The sequence below is a fragment of the Balaenoptera acutorostrata genome, chromosome 2 (genome assembly GCF_949987535.1).
Source record: "Balaenoptera acutorostrata chromosome 2, mBalAcu1.1, whole genome shotgun sequence".
Taxonomy (NCBI): domain Eukaryota; kingdom Metazoa; phylum Chordata; class Mammalia; order Artiodactyla; family Balaenopteridae; genus Balaenoptera; species Balaenoptera acutorostrata.
In genome coordinates this window covers 30,272,800-30,292,654 of record NC_080065.1, presented here as the reverse complement: position 1 = coordinate 30,292,654, position 19,855 = coordinate 30,272,800, and the positions used below count along the sequence as shown (strand labels likewise).

The 19,855-nt window shown below is 43.5% G+C and overlaps 1 protein-coding gene across 2 annotated transcripts in view; it reads right to left on the bottom strand.

Moving 5' to 3' along the window:
• Nucleotides 1–469: 469 nt before the first annotated feature.
• The window catches only part of NPR3 (natriuretic peptide receptor 3), a 72,666-nt gene continuing 53,280 nt past the window's right edge, over nucleotides 470–19,855 (bottom strand). The window contains exons 4-8 of one of the 2 annotated variants that reach the window (XM_007192245.2): nucleotides 12,626–12,761; nucleotides 7,141–7,235; nucleotides 5,200–5,335; nucleotides 3,577–3,661; nucleotides 470–2,568 (exon numbers count right to left, since the gene is read on the bottom strand). In XM_007192245.2, the coding sequence (XP_007192307.1) occupies nucleotides 2,457–2,568; nucleotides 3,577–3,661; nucleotides 5,200–5,335; nucleotides 7,141–7,235; nucleotides 12,626–12,761 (564 nt within the window). In that variant the 3' untranslated portion in view covers nucleotides 470–2,456. Of the gene's footprint in view, nucleotides 2,569–3,576; nucleotides 3,665–5,199; nucleotides 5,336–7,140; nucleotides 7,236–12,625; nucleotides 12,762–19,855 lie in introns of both variants that reach the window. The other variant, XM_007192244.2, reaches the window with a different exon arrangement.

Sequence of the window (19,855 nt, the reverse complement as noted above, 5' to 3'; positions counted from 1 at the left end):
GTAATAAGCACATAGGCTCAAAATTTTAATGTTTTTTACAAACACAAGATAATAGAGAATGAGTATCTCTAAAATACACGGAAAACATCACTGAAAAAACATAAATGAGAGAGAAATAGTCTCTCAACTCACAAAAATAAGATGGATGCAACTCTTCCATTCTGTTTTCACGTTGAGGAGTCCTGAGATGTTACACGCGTCACTTTCCTGGATTTTACTTCCCAAACTGTCTTCCTGTGTCAGAATTTCTGGAGCTGGCCTCTCTTGCCTTCTTTTTCCATCCTGTTTTGAATTCAGCACTTTTTCATTCGCGCCCAGCATGGAGAACTGCAACATAGTTCTTTGAGTTGATCAGAGTTCATTCTTTTATCATGTTCTCCAACTGCCTGCATTCCATTCTTTTTTTTTTTTTTTTTTTTTTTATTTATGGCTGTGTTGGGTCTTCGTTTCTGTGCAAGGGCTTTCTTCATCACGGTGCGCGGGCCTCTCATTATCGCGGCCTCTCTTGTTGCGGAGCACAGGCTCCAGACGCGCAAGTTCAGTAATTGTGGCTCACGGGCCTAGTTGCTCCGCGGCATGTGGGATCCTCCCAGACCAGGGCTCGAACCCGTGTCCCCTGCATTGGCAGGCAGACTCCCAACCACTGCGCCACCAGGGAAGCCCTGCGTTCCATTCTTAAACAATGGAGGGGAAATGTGCCTCACGCAGAAATAATCCATTCACTTTGACTGGCTGAAGTAGGAGTGGCGGACGCCTCCAGGGAAGCAAGCTCAGGCCAACTTCCAGGACACGCGGCTCTCACTCGCCCTGCCTCACCTCCACCATTACCAGTGTGAGCCACAGCCTCCATCACTACCTAGGAATTGCTCCAATTCCGGGATTCCCCTATTTTCTTAAACTGCCCTATTTTCCTCCTATAGATGGTCTTTTCCAGACATTAAGATAATTTTTAAAACTATTTTCCAGCTGCTCAAAACATTATTGAGGAAAGACCCTCGCGACGTCATGATAAGGTGGTACACTGATCTGGCAACTTCCCATTCTTCCCTCACTGTCTATTTTCTCCACAAATTATACATGAAAGCGGCAACCTGAGTTTAAACCTATGAGCAGAGAACTAGGCACAAAGTAGAGATTTGGTATATACTTATTCAACCCTGTCCAAATTCCTCATATCCCTACCCCTGTTACATGGGTTATTAGTGGACGACTGCAAGGCTCTCTGGAGTTTACTAAAAGGGAATATAGTAGCTATTTAGATTCCCTCTTTTAACCAAAATCATCATTGTGAATTTTGGTAAAATGTCATTTATTAAGTGTGTCGTTTCTGTGCTTACTGTCAAGTTATAACTCTATAAAGTTCTTCTTGAGAAAAAAGGACCGCCTCCCTTTTATAAAACCTGACTTAATTCTATTAAATTTCATCCTTGGTCTTATACTCATCATTGGCCAGAACTGGAAGGAGTCTATCCCTAAAACAAGTTGCATTTAAAACAGGTAAATTGATGTAGTCCTGTAGAGTCTATAATCTGAATACATTTCCAGATCTCTGTAATTAAAGCAGCAATTTGTATTGGGCTACAGCCATGGGGAAGAGGAAAACAGGGAGAAAAAGAGAGGCATCTTTCATCATTATTGGTTTGTTGTACACTTTACCCATGCTTTTAAAATATAAGTGAAATTTAATCTTCAAAATGAAAAAATAGACACATTTTTCTAATAGTAAAATATAAGATTAAAATACTTAAAAATAAAGTGTTAGTGTGAAATAGGGCTTTTTTATATTAAAAAATGAAACATCTTAGATTTGCTTTTCTTGTATAAATCCTCTTAACTTATTAATAGTTACAACTTTCCAGAGTAGCTTTTATGAGATGCTGAAGGAGACGGGGGGCAGAGGGGGATTCTTTTTCGAGATATGAAGTCAGGACCTGAATGTATACATCGGACAGAGCAGTTTTCAACCTCAGATCTGTCCACCAGCGCTAGAGAAAGGAATGATGTATTTCCTGCCTTGAGATTTTTCATTACGTTTTCTTCTTCTTGGGGTTAAATTCTTTTCAAGAATATTCTACTTGTAAAAATTATTTTATTCTAGCTATAAAACATTTCATTTAAGAAAAACACATTTTATAGCCTTGCATAAAATCCCCCCAAAAGCCATCAAAATATGGAGACATCAGACCTTCAAAACATAAATCTGATCATGTGCCCTTGAAACAGTATGAACATTTAACAAAGTGACCTTATATTCTTATATTTGTTTGTCATGAGATGAAAGGCCAGGAGGCATACGGTGATTAATAACAGTTCCTGAGCTTCTAAAGAAATTTTACAACAAAATGACTAACTGCTGAAAAGAATGAGTTTTTCAAGAGCGCCCCTTCTGTTCCATTGATGTCTTTCATCCCATTTATCTCCTTAAAGAATCTCAAGCCAAAAGAATAGGCTTCCTTTTAAGCCACCGAAAAATGGGATCTGATGGAATCTTCCCGTAACTCCCGATGTTTTCCAACGTTGCTTTCTTCTTGCTGGTTTCGCCTCTCAATGGTTATTCTGTATTTCTTCCTGGGTAAAGGGAAAGTGAATGTAGTAATAAAACCTCGCTTGGCTACAAAATACTATGGTTTCTCTTACAAAGAATGCCCTCAAGGGACATCTGGGTTTGGGTTAATAAATGAGAAGTGACACAATATGAAACCCTGGTCAAAGATTAAAGTAGTGTGCCCTAAGGCATTGTGCCCTTATTCAAAGAGGAAAATTGGCCTGCTTTCCCAGATGCCATAGAACAAGCCTTCCCCTTCTTCCTGTGTGCCTCGTGGGTTAAGTCTTGTCTATTCTGCCACAGAAGCTCTCCCCAGCTCCCAGGATATGCCCTAGATAAAGATCAGATGAAGCGTACAGGAATACAATTGTCCCCACAAAGAGTCACATACACCCGGAGTTACAGTTCCAGGCAGAAATGAAAAAAATCATGGTCCACTGACTTAAGAATAAGCCACAAACTCAACCACCAAAGATTGCAAAGGAATGAACTGGTCTCAAGATGCGAAACTATCGGTATCTTGAACACACATAAATATTACAACTTTACAAGACTCGGTGCTTAACCACAGTGGTCACTAAGCATGTGGGTTCTCAAATACTGAGCACAGACGTCCTGAGAGCATAGACTGCTTGGAGCCACTATGTCCTCTACAGTAGGTGAGCCCAGCACCTGTTTCTAAACTGGAGGAAGCCTGAGACTGGGGAAGTTGATTCTCCCTTTGTCCAGATTCCCTCTCCACTTACGCATGTGGTGGGTGGTAGGAATTGGGTCAGAATATTTGTGAGCCAAGGACAGCAGTGGCTCTGTGCCCATAGGGGGAGGCAATAGAAACCCTGACCCACTGCCTGGTATGCTAACCCACTGACCACCAAACCAGTGTCACACCAAAGGAATGGCTCAGTTCTTCTCACCACATGCTTTTTGGGTAAAAGCAAGATAGGCACAGGTCACAAGGAGGATCGTTCAAAGGCAAGTGGCAAAGGCAATTAAGGGGAGTGAATTTTAAAACTTTATAAAGTGGTCCTAACCTGAAAAAGTAGAAGGCCATTAGCAAACCAGCTCCTAGTAAAGCTCCCACAACAATTCCTGTCACCGCTGACTCTTCTAGGCCACCTGCTTGAAAAAGAAACAGAGATAATCTGAGTTCATTTTGAGAAATAGCTAGAAATCCCTCATTCTGACGTTTCATTCATTGAAAACTTTCATTCATTGGAAGGTGTTTCTCAATTTCCCACTTGGGGCAAATTTTCCAATTTTCCTTTCTTTTTCACAACTATTTTCTAGGGGATCCTCTTCGTTGTTGTGGCAGTGGTGGTTGCGGTTTGGTTTTGGGTTTTGGGGTTTTTAACCAAGTGCAAAGCTTAAAAAGCACTTAAGAAAATACTAGATGAATGACTGTTACAAAAAAAAAAAAAGTGAGCACAGTGGGAATAAAGCAGGTTCAAGGAGGATTTGAAGAAAACTGGAAACTGAAGTTTTCAGATCTAGCCACACTCTTTTGAGTTTACAGTCAGAGAAGACAACCATGCGGGCCATGGGACTGAGCGGGCTCTTCTCATTTTCAGTGTCACTTGGACGGTGACACTTCCAAGTGCTGGAAGATTTGGTGAAAAAATTCATTGGGTTAATGTTCTGTTTTTAGATGTTCTCTCACCAAAGCCAGAGTTTCATGTCAAAATGTCTTATATAGCTTTGTGAAAATGTAACAGTTTGAAACAATCAAGTTCAGTAGTGTCCCAGTTATTATATAAAAATGATAAATAGCTAGCTTGTGTAGAAAGAGTTTAGGACACAGTCTTATATGCATTCGTGTTTAATCCTCAAAGCAGTCCTAAGAGTGGGGTACATTTCTTTCATTTTACGTATGAGAAAACTGAGGCTTAAAGAAATGGAAGGAACGCTCCTGGGTTCACAAAACCAGTAAGTGATAACGGTGGGATTCCAAATCCAGGCCCAATAACTCCAGAGACTGTGTTCTTAACATATTTCTGCCTTAGGCTTTCCCATAATTATTGCATATACACAAATACCTCATAGTTTAAAGACTGTTCCCAAAACATAAGGAGCACACATACATTAGCCTAAAGTGAACAGGTTCCCTGAAAGGTCGATACTCACTTTGCCCTCCCTCAATAGCTTATCAAAGGGTCTCGCTAAAGCAATGATTTCCAACCATTTTCCTACTTTTAAGCTCCTTATGAGACCCTCCACTTGCTTCTATATTTATGACAAAGCTGCTCATAAATAACAGATTTCACACTTATTTGCCAATTTGTAAATTTTCAGGTGCCTAAGGGAACACTGGTTCTGAGGGGTAAGAGGATAAATACAAACTTTGAAACAAGAGATGAATAAGTGAGTGACATTTAGTATTTGATATTTTGATCTTCCCTAAAAGTGTAAACCTCAAATACTAAGAAATTATAGTAAGAGATGTAAAAATAGGGAGATGCCTTCTACCATTTTGGAAGAGGATGGACGGGAAGAAGGCTCTGCTGAAGCCTCTGCCGAAGGCGGATGCCAGTTTGTGAATTGTTCCCATGGGTTTTACCACATCAGAAACAGGACTCTGCGCTTTGAGGGCATGACCCCTGCATTATACTGATACCATAGATGATGAAACACAGAGCGAGCTAAGTCTCTACACTTACATGCTTTGCAAGGAGAGCTGTTTGAGGGCCCCACCATCCTGGTTTCGTCTATTCTCAGCTTTAAAGGCCCCCAAGGGTATTTGACGTTCGGCCGCATCTCAAAACGACCTTCTTTTCCAAAGTAATCACCAATAACCTATACAAAGGCAAAAAATATATACATATACACACTGAAAGGTCAAAGTTATCCGGTTCCAAAGGAGGCACGGAGTGGGCCCCCCTGTCCTTCACACTGACTACAATGGTGTGTTTCTGAGGACTCTGTAAGTCAAGATTTGCAGGTGCCGACAGCGCTCCTAAGGTGAGCGTCATTTATGGAGAGCGGCTCCGCATGGCAGGGAAGGTGGTTATACAGAAAGCAATAAGCAGGGAAGGCACGGCTTCTCCCTTGCTCGCGGGAGAGGGGGCTGATCCTCCCATCTGCCACAGAGCAGCCCACGTGGTCAGCCATCTGTCAGGCCCCAGTTCCTTTCAGGGATGAGTGAGGTCAGGACCCATCTTAAGGGTCCCAGGCTAAGTGGGCCTCACACCACTCAATGAGCTCGGCATCTAATTCAAGCATTAAAGAGCGTCTTTAGGAACTGCCCACTTCACCCTCCTCTGGTTGCAAAACTATTCCGCATCCTGATTTTGGGGGTTACATTCTCCTCTCTGATGAATTTACCCTATTTACACCCCACTTCCAAGCTGAACTCCTTTTCAGTTCGTTCCTGTGGCCCCTGAAAAAAAATCAGTATTCTTTTATGGGTCAGTTCAAGGTTCACGCTCAGTTTCTGGTTCAACAGCCCTTTCATCAGCTCCCAGCTTCTCGGGATCCGTTTCCCTTTTATCTGGGCACCGGCACCCTGCTCCTGAGTGGCCTGTGACACTCCCTCCCCCTCTCTCTCCTGAAGGAGGCCCAGCAAGCTCTCATAGCCCATTTCATGTCAGAATGAAAAGAATTCTAGATAATCGCCAAACTAACAATCACTGGCATGTCCTGAGCACATACCAAGTACTTTACACACATGCACTCCTGAATCCTCACCACAGCCCTATCTATAATAGACTGTTACTCTCCACCTTTTATAGAGGGGGAGACTCGAATATACACGAGGCCCAGACCATCGAAGAGTAAAACACCGTGCAGTAAACGCAGCAAGTGCGGGTCCTGCCGGCTCAGCCCCTCCCACAAAGGCCAAGTATGTGTGGACTAAGAGAAGAAGAGCCAGTCCTTTATGCAGGGTCGCATGAAGTGTGACAGGAGCGTCAACTCTGGGTGAGAGCCTTCAGAGAAGCAGAGAGGGAGCAGCTTATGTGACCTGAAACACTGCATATTCCTATCATCTTTATTTATAGATTTATCATGTAAAGTTTATATAGTACTTTTCTAGGTTCCATTTTATCTGGTGCTCATGATCGCCATGTGAGATCAGCAAGGTAGAGATTATGATTTCCTCATTACAGCCGAGGAAGCGGAGGCAAAGAGCTTGCACCCCAGGAAGTGTCAGAAACTCCTCTTGGTGTCCAGGGCCCCCTTTTCTCTTCGTGATGCTATCCTGAAACTCCATCATCTTTTGCAATACTAATGCGTGTCCAGTTTGTACACACCCCCCGCCAAAAACAATTTTTTTTTCAAATTTTTAGGGAGGAGGTAAATACACAATTTCACTTTACATCTCTCAGCTGTTGATGCTGTCCTGCATCTTAGGACTGAGGTGTGATTCTTGGCCACTTTTGAAAGGTAGGATTTCCCCACTTCGGATAAACGTGGAACCATTTCCTGAAGTCTTCCCTGATACCCTCAACCAGAAGGAAGCCCTCTCTTGGAAACGCCCTGTGTTCAGCTCATTTTTATTTGGAGGCTGCTTTGGGGGCAGCTATTTGGACACCAGGACAAATACATTCCTTGGAATCTCAACAAGCAGAGGAGCGGCTGTGGCAGAAGTCCTGTTTGCTTACCTCCTGCGTGCCCGCTTCTGTGTCGGTCATGGCAATAACGGAGAAATCCCCGTACCGGTCTCCGTTGGCATCTATGGACACCTGCCCAGCAATACCTAGAGGATGAGATGTAAAGAACTCCAGTTGGTTACTTAAAATGCCTCTGTCCGCCAACAAAAACAAGAAAATGAATTGACGGGACTTTTTTAAACAAACTCATGCCACAGGGAATCTCATCAAACTCGGAGCATTTTTGTTGGCATTTGAAAAGACATTGTAATTTCATCTGTGTCTGCATTCCTAAATTCTTAACATTTCTCCATTTAAAAATGAAAAGAAAAAGAAACAAATGACCTTCTTTGGGGAATATGTTAAAGAAAAAAAAAAAAAGATTAAGGCGAATCCTGAAAGCAGTATGCTTATCCCAGACTTTTGTATTCATTTTTTTGAAAAATGCAGAGCGAGAAGTGGAGTTGTAGTACAGTTCCTAGACTTGTCATGGGTTCACGTTATCACTGGACAAACATTATAAAAGAAGACCCATTCCAGGCCCAGGACTCAGTGAATGTGCTTGCCTATGGGCTCCTTGGACGCCCAGGAGAGCAAAGGGCCTGCTTTGCAGGTCATGGGAGCCAAGAGCAAAGACGAGCGAGTTTTATCGCACTTGTGTTCATTCATTCATTGTTTGGGGGGTTTTGTTTTTGTCTTCCAGTTTAATGGAGATGTAACTGACATATCTCTCTGTGTGAGTTTCAAGTGTACAGCATAAAGGTTTGACTTACAGATACTGTGAAATGAGTTTAACATTCATCACCTCATATAGATACAATAAAGCATTCATTGTTTACCCAGTGATAACTAGGGGCTGAATTTAATGCTAAGGCAAAGATGATCTGGACACAGTGTCTGCTCAAGAGAGAGGCAGCCTGGACAAGGGGTTTATTTTGGTGGCGCTGGAATCCAACTGCCTGCATCTGAGTCCCAGCTTTCACATTTCCTAGCCTATGACCTTGGGCAAGGATTTAGCCCACTGAGCCTCAGTCTCCAGGGCTGTAAAGGAGGCATAATAGTACCTCCCTGCCAAGAGGCTGCTGAAAAGATTAAGTGAGCTAAAATAGGTAAAGTACTTTCAACATGGGTTTAAGAGAAGTCGGTCGTCTTCTTATTTTGTTATTACTTCTATCGCTATGCCTGGAATCTGGGAGAGGACATCTGACTATGCCCACAGCATCAGAGAAGGAGCTGGTACATCTAGCTGGAGACTCCTGGACGACTCAGTGAAAGAGCAGGTCTTTTATAGGAATGTTGGTGAAGCCTCTGATTCGGACAAGCAGCCAGCAGAGTGTGGGAGTGTTCTAGGCAGAAAGGCAGCCCTGTTAGTATTTACAAAGACACAAAGCTGAAAGGAACCCAAGGGATGGTGAGGTTTTGGGGGAGGTGGCCCATGTGTATGGAAGGGAACGGTGAGATGTAAAGCTGGAACAGCTGGAACAGGGTGGCCAGAGCGTGGAGGGCCTTGAGTGCCACACAAAGGATTTGGATTTACTTTGGTTAGCAATGGTGGCTTACAGCAGCTAATCAATAAAAGCAAATACGTATATACTATTAGTTGGTATTAAATATGTCTCTATTGCAATTTTCATTAACTAAGAGAATTTATATGTCAGCCACATTCTAAGTATTTGTTTTCTTTCAATTTAAACTGTGGCAAAGTTCAGTGTAATTCTTAATTGGCACCCCTACTGATGTGGTTCTCTCCGGAAGTAAAATGAATGTCTGGGAAAAGGGATCCCAAGGGAAAGCTCCATCCTCTAGTGTGGTTTGGAGAGGGCAAGTATTTGGGTTTACTGTCCTCTGGGTTGCTGTTTGAAGGCCCACTGATTTTTCCAGACTTCCGTCTACTTTGCCGGAAACAGAATGGAGCTACTATTCATCTTGATTTCTTTGTCTTCTTAACATAGACTGATTACAAAGGATACACCTATCTCAAGCTAGCTTATCCTTGACAGTCTATACAACTTTTAAGTAATTAATGTCATTTAAATATATATACATTTATCTCCAAACATATTGGCTGTCCAAAACCATATGCCGTTCTGTTCAGAGGTGTTTATGATGGTGTGTTCTGCTACGTGTTTTGCAGAGTATTTTATAAGGCAAGGTGGCCCTAGTAATCCAAGACCTCATTACACTTTAAGCTATTACAATTCTGCCAAGAAATGGGGTGTGAACCCTCAGGGTGGCCAATTAGCAAGTAAGACTTCACCTGAGTGTATTGTACATAAGGTGAGATCGTCAGGCTGACAGCAGAATTTTCCTGTACATAAGTAATGAGACTTTCCACCCTCATTTCTATTGGCCTGTAGCAGAGCTCAAGGTTTGAGCCACAGTCCTATTTACCTTGTCACTCTGACCTCTCACACAGAGAGGAAATTCAGCTTCTTTCCAGGCCATTTATTGAAAGCCTTGAGATTTGGTCATAGGTTTCACGGTAATAAAATCCAAATCTGTCAAATAACGTCCGGAGTATTTTTCCCTTGACAACTTTATGGTCACTTACAGTGACCATTAAAGTTTAAATTGTTTTTAATTTTAGAACAGTTGGGGATTTTTTTATAGTTCTTTTGGGGACTACCCTCAGATTGATCATTGTTTAGCAAATAAAATGGGCTCTTCAAACAATTCAAGGTCAAAACTTACCTTGGCTTCAATTATCTTTACATTTGGACAAATGAGATTCTAAGTTTAGACTGAACTATACAGTTGATTGTTTTGGGACTCATTTCGTATTGCCTGTGTAGACCCAGCCCTAGAATGGAAGCATCAGGTTGGCCTATGGGAAAATTTAGTCCATGCCCTCTAAACAAAACTGAGTTCCAGCCATTGTGGGCACCTGCCCTTCCCTTAACAACATCCCTCAGATGACCAAGAGCAAACGACCACGTCGTGTAGTGAGGAGTAACTAGGAACAGGATGTGGCCTACCAAGGTCGTGTCCACACATGCCGGCTTCTCAGTGCACAGGACACAACTTCTGGGAAATTTGACTCAGTCCTAATATGCCCCCTGACTTATCCTATTTGATTCCAACTCCTCAGCTGAAGCAGTCAGAGGTTGAGCAAGATAATCCTGGAGGCTTATTTTATTCATTCATGTCCTACAATCTGTCCAAAGTTAAAGCAGATGTCACTCTAGTTTTGAGTAAGATGCGGCATCCACTGAAACCAGCAAGGAGAAATGAAATGCACCAAATGTCACCATAGCTGCTGCCCAGACAATTCTCGCTGGAACTTGACCTCTCTGTACCGTCCTACCCTTTCTAATAACCAAGGGCAAGACGAGGCAGTGGAGTGGATGGGAGTCCCAAAGGAAAAAAAAAAATATGTGCCCCAAATCTAGTCTTGATAAATACATATAGGCATAGCCCCAGTGCATTAAAGGGCTCAAAGGACGAGTTGGCATGATGCAGAACTGAAAGGGTCTTTGTCAGTCATCAGCTAGTCCAACCCCCTTAGTACTGGTGACAAAGAAGAAGCCCAAAGGACAGAGGTCACAGCCAGTGGCTAGGTTGTGGGTTTCCTGACCTCTGGTCAGTGACCTGTATGGCAGTGGTCCTCAGATGATACCCACCAGCATACTACAGTTTATTTTCCTCAGCCCCCAGAAAGCCCCCGTCTAAAAAAGACTCAAGACAGATCCTGTCCCTTGACACCCTCTGGTGGCTTTCCATCTCACTCAGGTGGAAACCCAAGGTCCTCAGTGCAGCTTCCAGGCCCACAGGATCTGGCCCCTCTACCTCTCTGACTCTGGCTACCATCACACTGCGGCTCACATACTGCTTCAGCCACACCGGCCTCCTTGCTCTTACGGGGGCCCTCAGCACTCTCCTGCCAGATACACTCAGGGTCTCTGTGTTTGCTGCTGCCTCTGGAATATTCTCTCCTAAACATCTACATAATTTCTTTCACTACTCTGAGGTCTCTACTCAACCACCGCTTATCAGAAAGACCTTCCCGGACAACTCTATTTAAATTAGCAGTCCTACCACACCCCTCCCATCACTTTCCAGCTCCCTAACCTGCTTTACTTTATAGCCCCTGAAGTGGTGTATTTATTCGTTTATCGCCAGTTCCCCCTACTACCATGGAAGCTCAGTTGACTGCAGGGAATTTCTTTAGTTCACTGCTGAATCCTCAGCACCTTGACCGGTGCCTGGCACATAGTAAGTGCTCAAGAATATCTGATGAATGAATGAATGAGTGAATATGAAGTTGATATCCACAGGGCTCCAGCAGCTGGATCATTCTCATATTGAGTCTCATGTTCATTCTTTTTTTTGACTGATGGGGAGGTAAGAGGAAACTAGCACTCCACATGCTGTTAGCAAGAATATGGACTGGTAGACCTTTCTGGAAGATATTTGGCAATACCTAATGCACTTTAAAAGGTACCAACATACTTTTGGACCCAGATAGGCCATGACTAAGCATGTTCCCTATTGGATGTACTCACAAAAATTCATCAAGATGTGTAAGATCATAATAGCATTTTGCATAATAGCAAAAACTGTAAGCAACTGAAGTGTCCATCAATAGGAGACTGGCTAAAGAAATACTTGTACAGCCAAACAGTAGAAAACTATGGAACCATCATTTAAAAATGTGCTGAATCTATGAGCGTTCATATGGAAAATTCTTCTACTTGACATACAAGTGAAAAAGCTAAGATGAGGAATGGCATTCACAGTATGACCCTTTTGTGTAAATTTTTTAGATAAGATATACAAATGCATATGTGCTGGCAGAAGGCATAAAATATTTTTAGGCTGAATCATAGGAAATTGTTAATAGTGATTACACTGGGGACAGGGGACTAGGGTGTGAAGGGAAAACTTTCACTTTTCATTTTGTACATTTTTGTAGCATTCAAATTTTCCAGCCAAGAATGGTCTCATTCTTGTACAATGTTTAAATGTCAATGGAGATTGCTTGAGTGATGAGATGACGAGCCATTTTTTTGTTGTTGTTGTTCTTATACTTCTCTGTTCTTAAGCAACAGCTAGTATTCACCATTTTAAAGAATAAAATATAAGCAGAGAGCTCAAATGGACCTGCTTATCCTCTCAAACCTCCCAGTTTTGAACAGAGGAATGTATATCTGGGATTATTCCTTTTAAAATTGATCACAGAACTCTTCACAAACTGATTATTTGCTGTGAATGAGGCTTGTGATTAATTTTAAGAAGCCTAGAGTTGTCTAGTAATCAGGAGACAAGGCACTTCCTATTTCAGTGGGACTCTTTCAAAGCACTTTCACAAGCTTTATCTCATTTAATTTTCACAACAAGCCTGTGAAGTGGGTTGATCTTGACTTATTATCCTTCTTCTACTGCTGAGAAAAGTAAGACACTGGCATGGTCCCAAAGTTGTAAGAGAGAAAAACAGAACCAGGAAAGAAGCAGCTTGATCAGCTGCAGAGTGTTGTTGTCTTGTAGACTGAAACCTCACCTTCAAATGTTCTGTTCCAAGTCTGCTGGATAATTTTCCCTCCATCCTTCTTACTGTAACCAGCTCTGAGTACTTCATGTAAAGCCAGGACGTAGAGGAGAATGGCATCGTGGAATCCTTCAACAAACATGTTAACCTGGAAAGGAAAGCCCAGCTGGGTGAGCCCGGACAACAAATGACTCACATTCGGGAATAATGTGGGCAAATCCAAGTTAGACTCGAGGACCGTAAGCGATGGCAGAGGTGTGCAAAAGAGTAGCTAACAAGACTCATGCCACAATTTTCCTGGCACCGGCTTAGTCAGGAAAACCCTTCCCCCGTTTGGGAGTTTGGAGAGCAGACAAGATATTACAGAAGTCAAGAACATTGTACCTGTGGGCCAGGTTAAGTATTCCAGGTGCATCAGCCTTTGCCCATAGATGCCCCTGCACACGTGCCCTCCTTCTTCCCACGTCTGCTCTCTACCTCAAGCCAACTAGAGTCCAACCTTCCCCCTGAGGTCTTCTCCATCTTCACCAGCCCCTGTGATCTCCATGCTCTGAATGTGGAGCATGGCTAAAAAAACAGTAGGAATCCATTCATTCATATTCAATACTACTGAATGCCTAGTAGAGCGCAAAGGGGGCAAAGAGGAATGGACGCTGCCATCCCTGCCTGCCCAGCATTTCTGTCCTCTCCTCTACCAGCATCAACATCTCAGTTTCTCTTTCCTATTTGTGTTCTGAGTAGTTCCAGGGCATCTGACCACTCCCTACCTCCAGTCCCTGCCAAGCTCCAAGGAGAAGAATGGAAACAGGCCCTTGGTTTATCTCAGTTGAGTCCTGGCTCAAGTAAGATAGCCCTTGTGCTCAGAAACATACAACTTCATGTGAAATTGGAGAAGTCACTTAATCCTTCTGAGACTTGTGTCCTTCTATAAGCACCATTTGGCAAGTTCTGATACCACATTTAAACCCACTGTAACATTCATTGAACATGAACTGAGCAAATACAATCTTGAAACACTTAGTAGCTTACAGATTAAGTATAAGAGTACCCCCAAATTCCAGCCTTCTTATTTCAGAAGAAAGCATCAAGAATGGAATTCCATGCAGCAGAGTGAATTGGGCATCCCACAGACAACCACGGTGAGGCATTGAGAGAGGCATTCCTGCCCCAGTCCTAGAAAGAGACCCCGGAGGAAGAGAGCCACCTGGTTCAAATACACAAACATTCACAGAAGATATGGCTCAACGTCCAGTTCTTCTTGGCCTCGTCCAACCCTGAAGGACAGTACGTCCTGTTTGCATCAGAAGAGCAAATATTTCAGAATTGCCAAAGCCTAGTGCTGAGAGGTAGGCTAGAATAATGGTTAAAGAGCCTGGGCTCGCTACCCAGCTCTGCCACTTCCTGGCTGTGTTTTTGCACCACTCTGGGTCTCAGTTTTCCCCATCTGGAAAACGAGGGAAATATTCGTGCCTATCTCAAGGGGTTGCTGTCATGTTTAAGTGAACTAATAGACGTAAAATATGTAAAAGTCAGCACTCACTGTTAGCTTTTGTTGTTATTGTCTAGAGACAGAGAATTATAAACCTAGGAATCCGGCTTAGCTTCTAATTCCTAATAGCAGTGTTCAAAAAAATAAGGGATCTACTTACTATTACAACATATCTTACTGACCCACTTTACACTTAATGGAAACTAAGCCTCCTTGTTCATGCTTTCATATTCCAAACAGTTCTCTTCCACAAAGTCACGTCCTTAATTCCACCCAACTGTGATGGGTGCAGCCCAAGCTAGTCAATTCCACTGACCCTCTGGGAGAGGCAGAGGACAGAAGAGTATGGTTTACAGGAGACCCCTCAGTTAGCTGCTAGACCCAAAGTCTAATCCTGGCCCTGACATGTTAGTTGATCTCTTTAGTCTTCAATTTCCTTATCGACTAAATGGGAGTTTAGTATCTACTCATCTCATAGAGCTCTTCTGGGGATTAAGTGAACGAGTGCATGTAAAACATCTAAAACAGTTCTTGGGACTGTGAAAGCAAATGGTAGACATTAGCTCTTATTGTTAGCCATCAAGCTTAAGTCTCAGAGTCATTATTTTTTTAGGCAAAGCAGAATGGTGTAGAAATAAAATCTACTAGTCAAAGATAATTTTCTGCTGATTGTGCTATGCTAATTCAATTTTCCAGAGGAATATGAAATTTTCACTTAGGACATGAAGTCATCATGGCTTGAGAAAGTAGCATGCCAATGAGTTAATGAGTTTTAATGAGTGGACTTTAGCTGTGTAACTTAATCCTCAGGCCACAATAAAAACTATTTTTTCAAAAGATCAATCTTCCCTTTGATAATTGTATAAAAACCACCCTGCTACAGAGGGAAGCATCATAGGATCGTGGAATATGGGAAACATAAGATGCCTTTGAAAAGCCCTGGTCTGATCCACTCCTTACTTTGAGAACCTAAAGACATCGCTCATGTGCCATCTCCCTGCATTCTGTAAGTGAGAGCTGTTCCATCTATAGTCCTTGTTCTGAGGGAGCCTAAGACAGCCCCTACTTAGACTGTGAAGTACCAGCTGCTGGACATCACCTGTCCACCTCTCTCCCTCCTCCTTCTCAAAATCCTAACCCTGGGCCGCCACGCTGCCATTGGCCACCCAAAGCACTGGACACATGTCCCAGCACCATCCCCCTGTCTGGCTCTTGAGCTTCCTTCCTTCTTGATATGCCCTCTGAGCTGCCCCTCTACAATCAGGATGGGAAGAATAATTATCTGGCTGAAAAACATGAACTTGGATTACTTCTGTCCTAACAGGCTTAATGGTAGAAGAGAATAGATAGGCTCTCAATACATGCCCGCGTCCGAAAACTCATTTTATCTGGGTTTGCAAATGAATCACAAAATTTACCTTCTTTCCTCTCAAAGTGGCTGTCTCCCTCTCCTGCCAAAATTAGCAGGAGAGCTGCTGGCCCCCACTGAGGTTCACTCACACCCCAGCCCGCTGCGGGGGACATTTCATAACACCTACCTCATAGGACCTCAAGCCAGAAGCAAAACCCCAGAGACCGTCTTTTCTCGAGGAGAACATTCTCACATCCACACGTGTTTTTTAATGGGAGGAAAGCCCATTAGCACACTATAGACACTGAAAATTGGAAGTGCCAATTTAAAAAAAATGAGGGAGAAAAATAAATCCAGAGTATTAAGTTGCCTTTGGAACACTTTCCGCTGACCCCCAGGCTGAAAGGAACGAGGTCATCTGGTCCGTCCCCCCGCCTCTGGCCAGAACAACACTGGGACCTCAAACTCCTGCCTGACAGATCAGGCGGTGGTCACTAAAGGAAGAAAACAGGGTTCCCTCTTCTGACCCACCTGTTCTAGTAGTAAGCCTCATTTCTAGCCGGAAAGCCCTTCCCTACTGTCACTAGTCATGAGTCTTCCTTAAATTCCTAAATGCAGCCATTCCCCTGCTCGATGCCAGAGTTAAGAGAATACAGTTCGTGAGCCCTAGGAGTTTTGTCTCCACCAAACAGCACCGCCGCCCCCCACTGGCGTGTAGATGGACTCCACACAAGGCAGCTGGTGAAGTCGACCCCCATGAGGGACCAGCTCCAGGATGATAATGATTTGTGCTGTGCATCAAAGTGTCTATCCTTCAAACAAGATGGAAATCGTTCACCATCTTCCGCTCATTCTGGGGAGTTTGCCCAGAACAAGGAAGCATGCTCTCCTGTCATTTCATCACAGTTCCCTTGATTTTGTCCTCTGGTGCTGGCCAGTGGCAGCTATTCCATGTAAAAGAAAGCCATTTTTTGCCTTTGGCCTTTCTCCCTGATATCACCTGTCAGCCATGTCTATTTGTTAGTGTGGTTTCTTTTTAATTCTCTATCATGGGAAAAGCTGAATACAAATCTAGTTCTTTTCCAAAGCTGACTCACAGATATAGAGAACAAACCAGTGGCTACCAGTGGGGAGAGGGAAGGAGGGAGGAGCAATATAGGAATAGGGGATTAAGAGGTATAAACAATTAGGTATAAAATAAGCTACAAAGATACATTGTACAATGTGGGGAATATAGTCAGTATTTTATAATAACTATTAATGGCATATAACCTTTAAAAATCATGAACCACTATATTGTACACCAGTAACATATAATATTGTACATCAGCTGTACTTCAATTAAAAAAAAAAAAGAAATCTAGTTCTTTTTTAACTGAGAGTAAAGAGTTGCCATTCCTGACATGGCTCCTATCTGTGACGGTGAGCAAAGTCTTTCTCATTTCTCTTTGGGGAGACAAATTCATAGGTGAATTCCTCAATGCTTGTGCTCCAAACAAGACAGCAGAGAATGCTACATGCCTCAGCTGTTCTTGTAAAGTAAGAGTGGACAACCCGGCAGTAATCTCACCACCAGGGTCGTCTGGATATCTGAAAAAGCCTGTAAAGCTCTCAAATGGAGACTAGTGGGAGAAAGCTACCAAAGTTAAGCACAAGGCTAGGCTATCCCAGGGCTTCACTGAGGTATTCACATGTACTCAAGCATATCGTAAGGTGGTTCTGTCTTTCTCACCACAAACCAACGGTTCCAAATGCAAATGAGGAAAGCAGAGGGTTTGGGGCAGTGTTTCTCAAGAGTCTTTTGAAAAGACATGACCCTTAACGTCCCCATCAGTTAAAGGGGAGATCGGGGACAAGGACATTTTGATGGCAGGCAGATAAGAGGAGAGATGGTCCAGGACCTGCCTCTCCCTATCACAGCAGAAACAATGGCAGCTTCATCTTGAAAGATTAGTAATAAGACCCTGAAAATGAACCTTGTCCTGCCCTTCTAGGCCACTGGAGATGGTAGACGCAGAAGAAAGTGGCCTGGCCATGCTGCATGGGGAGGCAGAAGGTTAAAGGACATTATGCATTTGATGAACACTGCACACATGACCTCCATACAATAAAAATATAGATCCTATCTGTTTTCATTCCATTTTCTTTTGAATCATAAAATTTAAAATCTACAATATAGAGTAACAACAGCAGGAACTTCCATAAATCAAGTGATATCACCAATTCTTCAACATCAAGAGGGGTTCTCACTCTTACTGGCAAACACCCCAATGTCTGCTCTTCTATACTGGGCCTACCTTCATGGAATTCACACTTGGTGACTTATTTTAGCCTTGAGGAGAGTGAAGTTGAAAATTTTTACCCTTATCCTAGTAACTCCGAGGAAATGCAAAGGGCAAGTGGCTTGCCAACAGTCAGGCAGCAGACCTGGGAGAGAGCCAGGCTCCAGCCCTGTGCTTGGCCGAAGAATTGCCATATCGTCTGGCAGACTTCTTTGGGTTGGGGATGGGCCCTAAGTTGCCCAGATGACTGTCTGCATCCCAGTCTCAGCTCTGCCCCTATAGTAATGCCCTAGACCGGGAAACTAACTTGGGCCTCCTAGCCTAAAGTGTGGCTGCCTGCAAATAGAAGCAGATTTTTTTCTCTCTCTCATCACCTAAAACAAAATGGATCATTAAACACAGCAGTCCTGGGAAGATCGTTAAGTCAAGTTCTGACCCCTCAGGTGTCTCCCATTCTACCGCAATCGGCTGCCCTTCCAATGATGGGAACGGCAGTGCAGGCTGCGTGCAGGTGCCGCGGTGCTGGTGGACTGTATCCACTTACATGAGGCAGCCTCAGCCAAGAGAGCCGCCCCGAGAAACGAGGTGGAGGAGAACTCCGTGGAACTGGACTCCTGGAATTAGTGGGTGTGGAGCACAAGCACGAGAATGACTTTTTAAAGTTCTCCCAGCGCTCATACAGGGAACTCGGTCATCTGATACATGTGCCCTTTGAATGTGTCCCACACACACGTCACATAAGGATGCTTCTCATCACCTATCACTCTTGAAGACTTAGTTGAGAAATGCACATACCTAATGACATAATCGTCTCTGGCTTTCAGATGATCAGGTGAGCAAAGTCTGTCCTTGGCCTTGATGTCCCACCAGTGCCCGACCAGATGTGCCTCCGGAAAGCCTGGGGACCCGACCCCCACAGACTGCTCTGGACACTTGCTGGCCTTCTTTCCAGGGGTCTATGTTCCTGTCGGGCACAATGTCGAGGTGGGTAAACACACACACCAAACCCAAGGGGGAAGGGCTGAGGCAGGCAGCAAGTGCCCTGCTCACTCTGCTGGATGGTGAGGCAGCCCCAAGACTGCAAGTGGGGTGACCAAGCCAGAGTGAGATGGAGACCGGGGAACACAGGGGGACAATTTCTGGCCTCACTCCTTCTGAAAGGCCAAAATCAGAAGACGCATGTAGACTCTACTTTATCCACCTTGACGACATCCTTGAAAGCTGATCCTGAGAACTTCAGATAGCTTTCCTTAAATTTCTTGAGTCACCTGGAGATGTGATTACAAGGAAGAGATAAACAAAAATCTAGGCTTTGTATAAGGATGACTTTTTTTTTTCATTTCTGTCTTGTGTCATAAAATGAAACCTCTCCTTCTTATTCAAGCAGTTTCTAGGTGTGGTGAGGACTGAGTTAAGATCCAGAAGCCCAACTCCCAGTTCAAGCAGCACTGGTTTATTCACTCACTGTGAACAGTCAGCAGCTTAATTTTGTTCAATTCTTAATTCAGAGTTTCTGAAGCTGCATTCCATACAGCAGCAGCATTCCTTAAAATATTAACAGATGGCTCTAGAAATAGCACTATCATGGTTAAACAGGTTTACAAAGTGCTAGATCGAACAAAGTCAAGCAGTTCTCTTTACTTCCAGGTATTAACTATGATATTGAACATCTCCTATATTCTAGGAGCTGAACTTAATAGAATTTAAGTTCTACTGTGTTTAGTCCTTACAAAACCTTCATAGATGGACACTGTTATTATCCTGTAAGAGACACTCTGACTAACATCGTAAACAGAAATGAGAGATCTTTGTCGGTGGATGGGGTCAAAACTGCAGAAAATGTTGGGTGGGCAAGTTCTTAAGTAGGGGTCCAAACCAGGCTTGCCTAGTTATGACGTCTATCCAACTGGCACATATGTTCAGCCAGCTAAGGTTGTAAAACAGCTTTGTGCTCTGGTTTCTGCTTCCAACTGGCTAATAGTTGGGGAGTTCTACAAGTTGAGCATGTAGGCTGGAAAGACCAGTGAGGGTCTATAAAAGAGAAGACTAACAATGTACTTGAAGATGAGGGAGGGACAGAACCCGCACCTAGAGATGGAATGAGAGGGCAGAAGATGGAA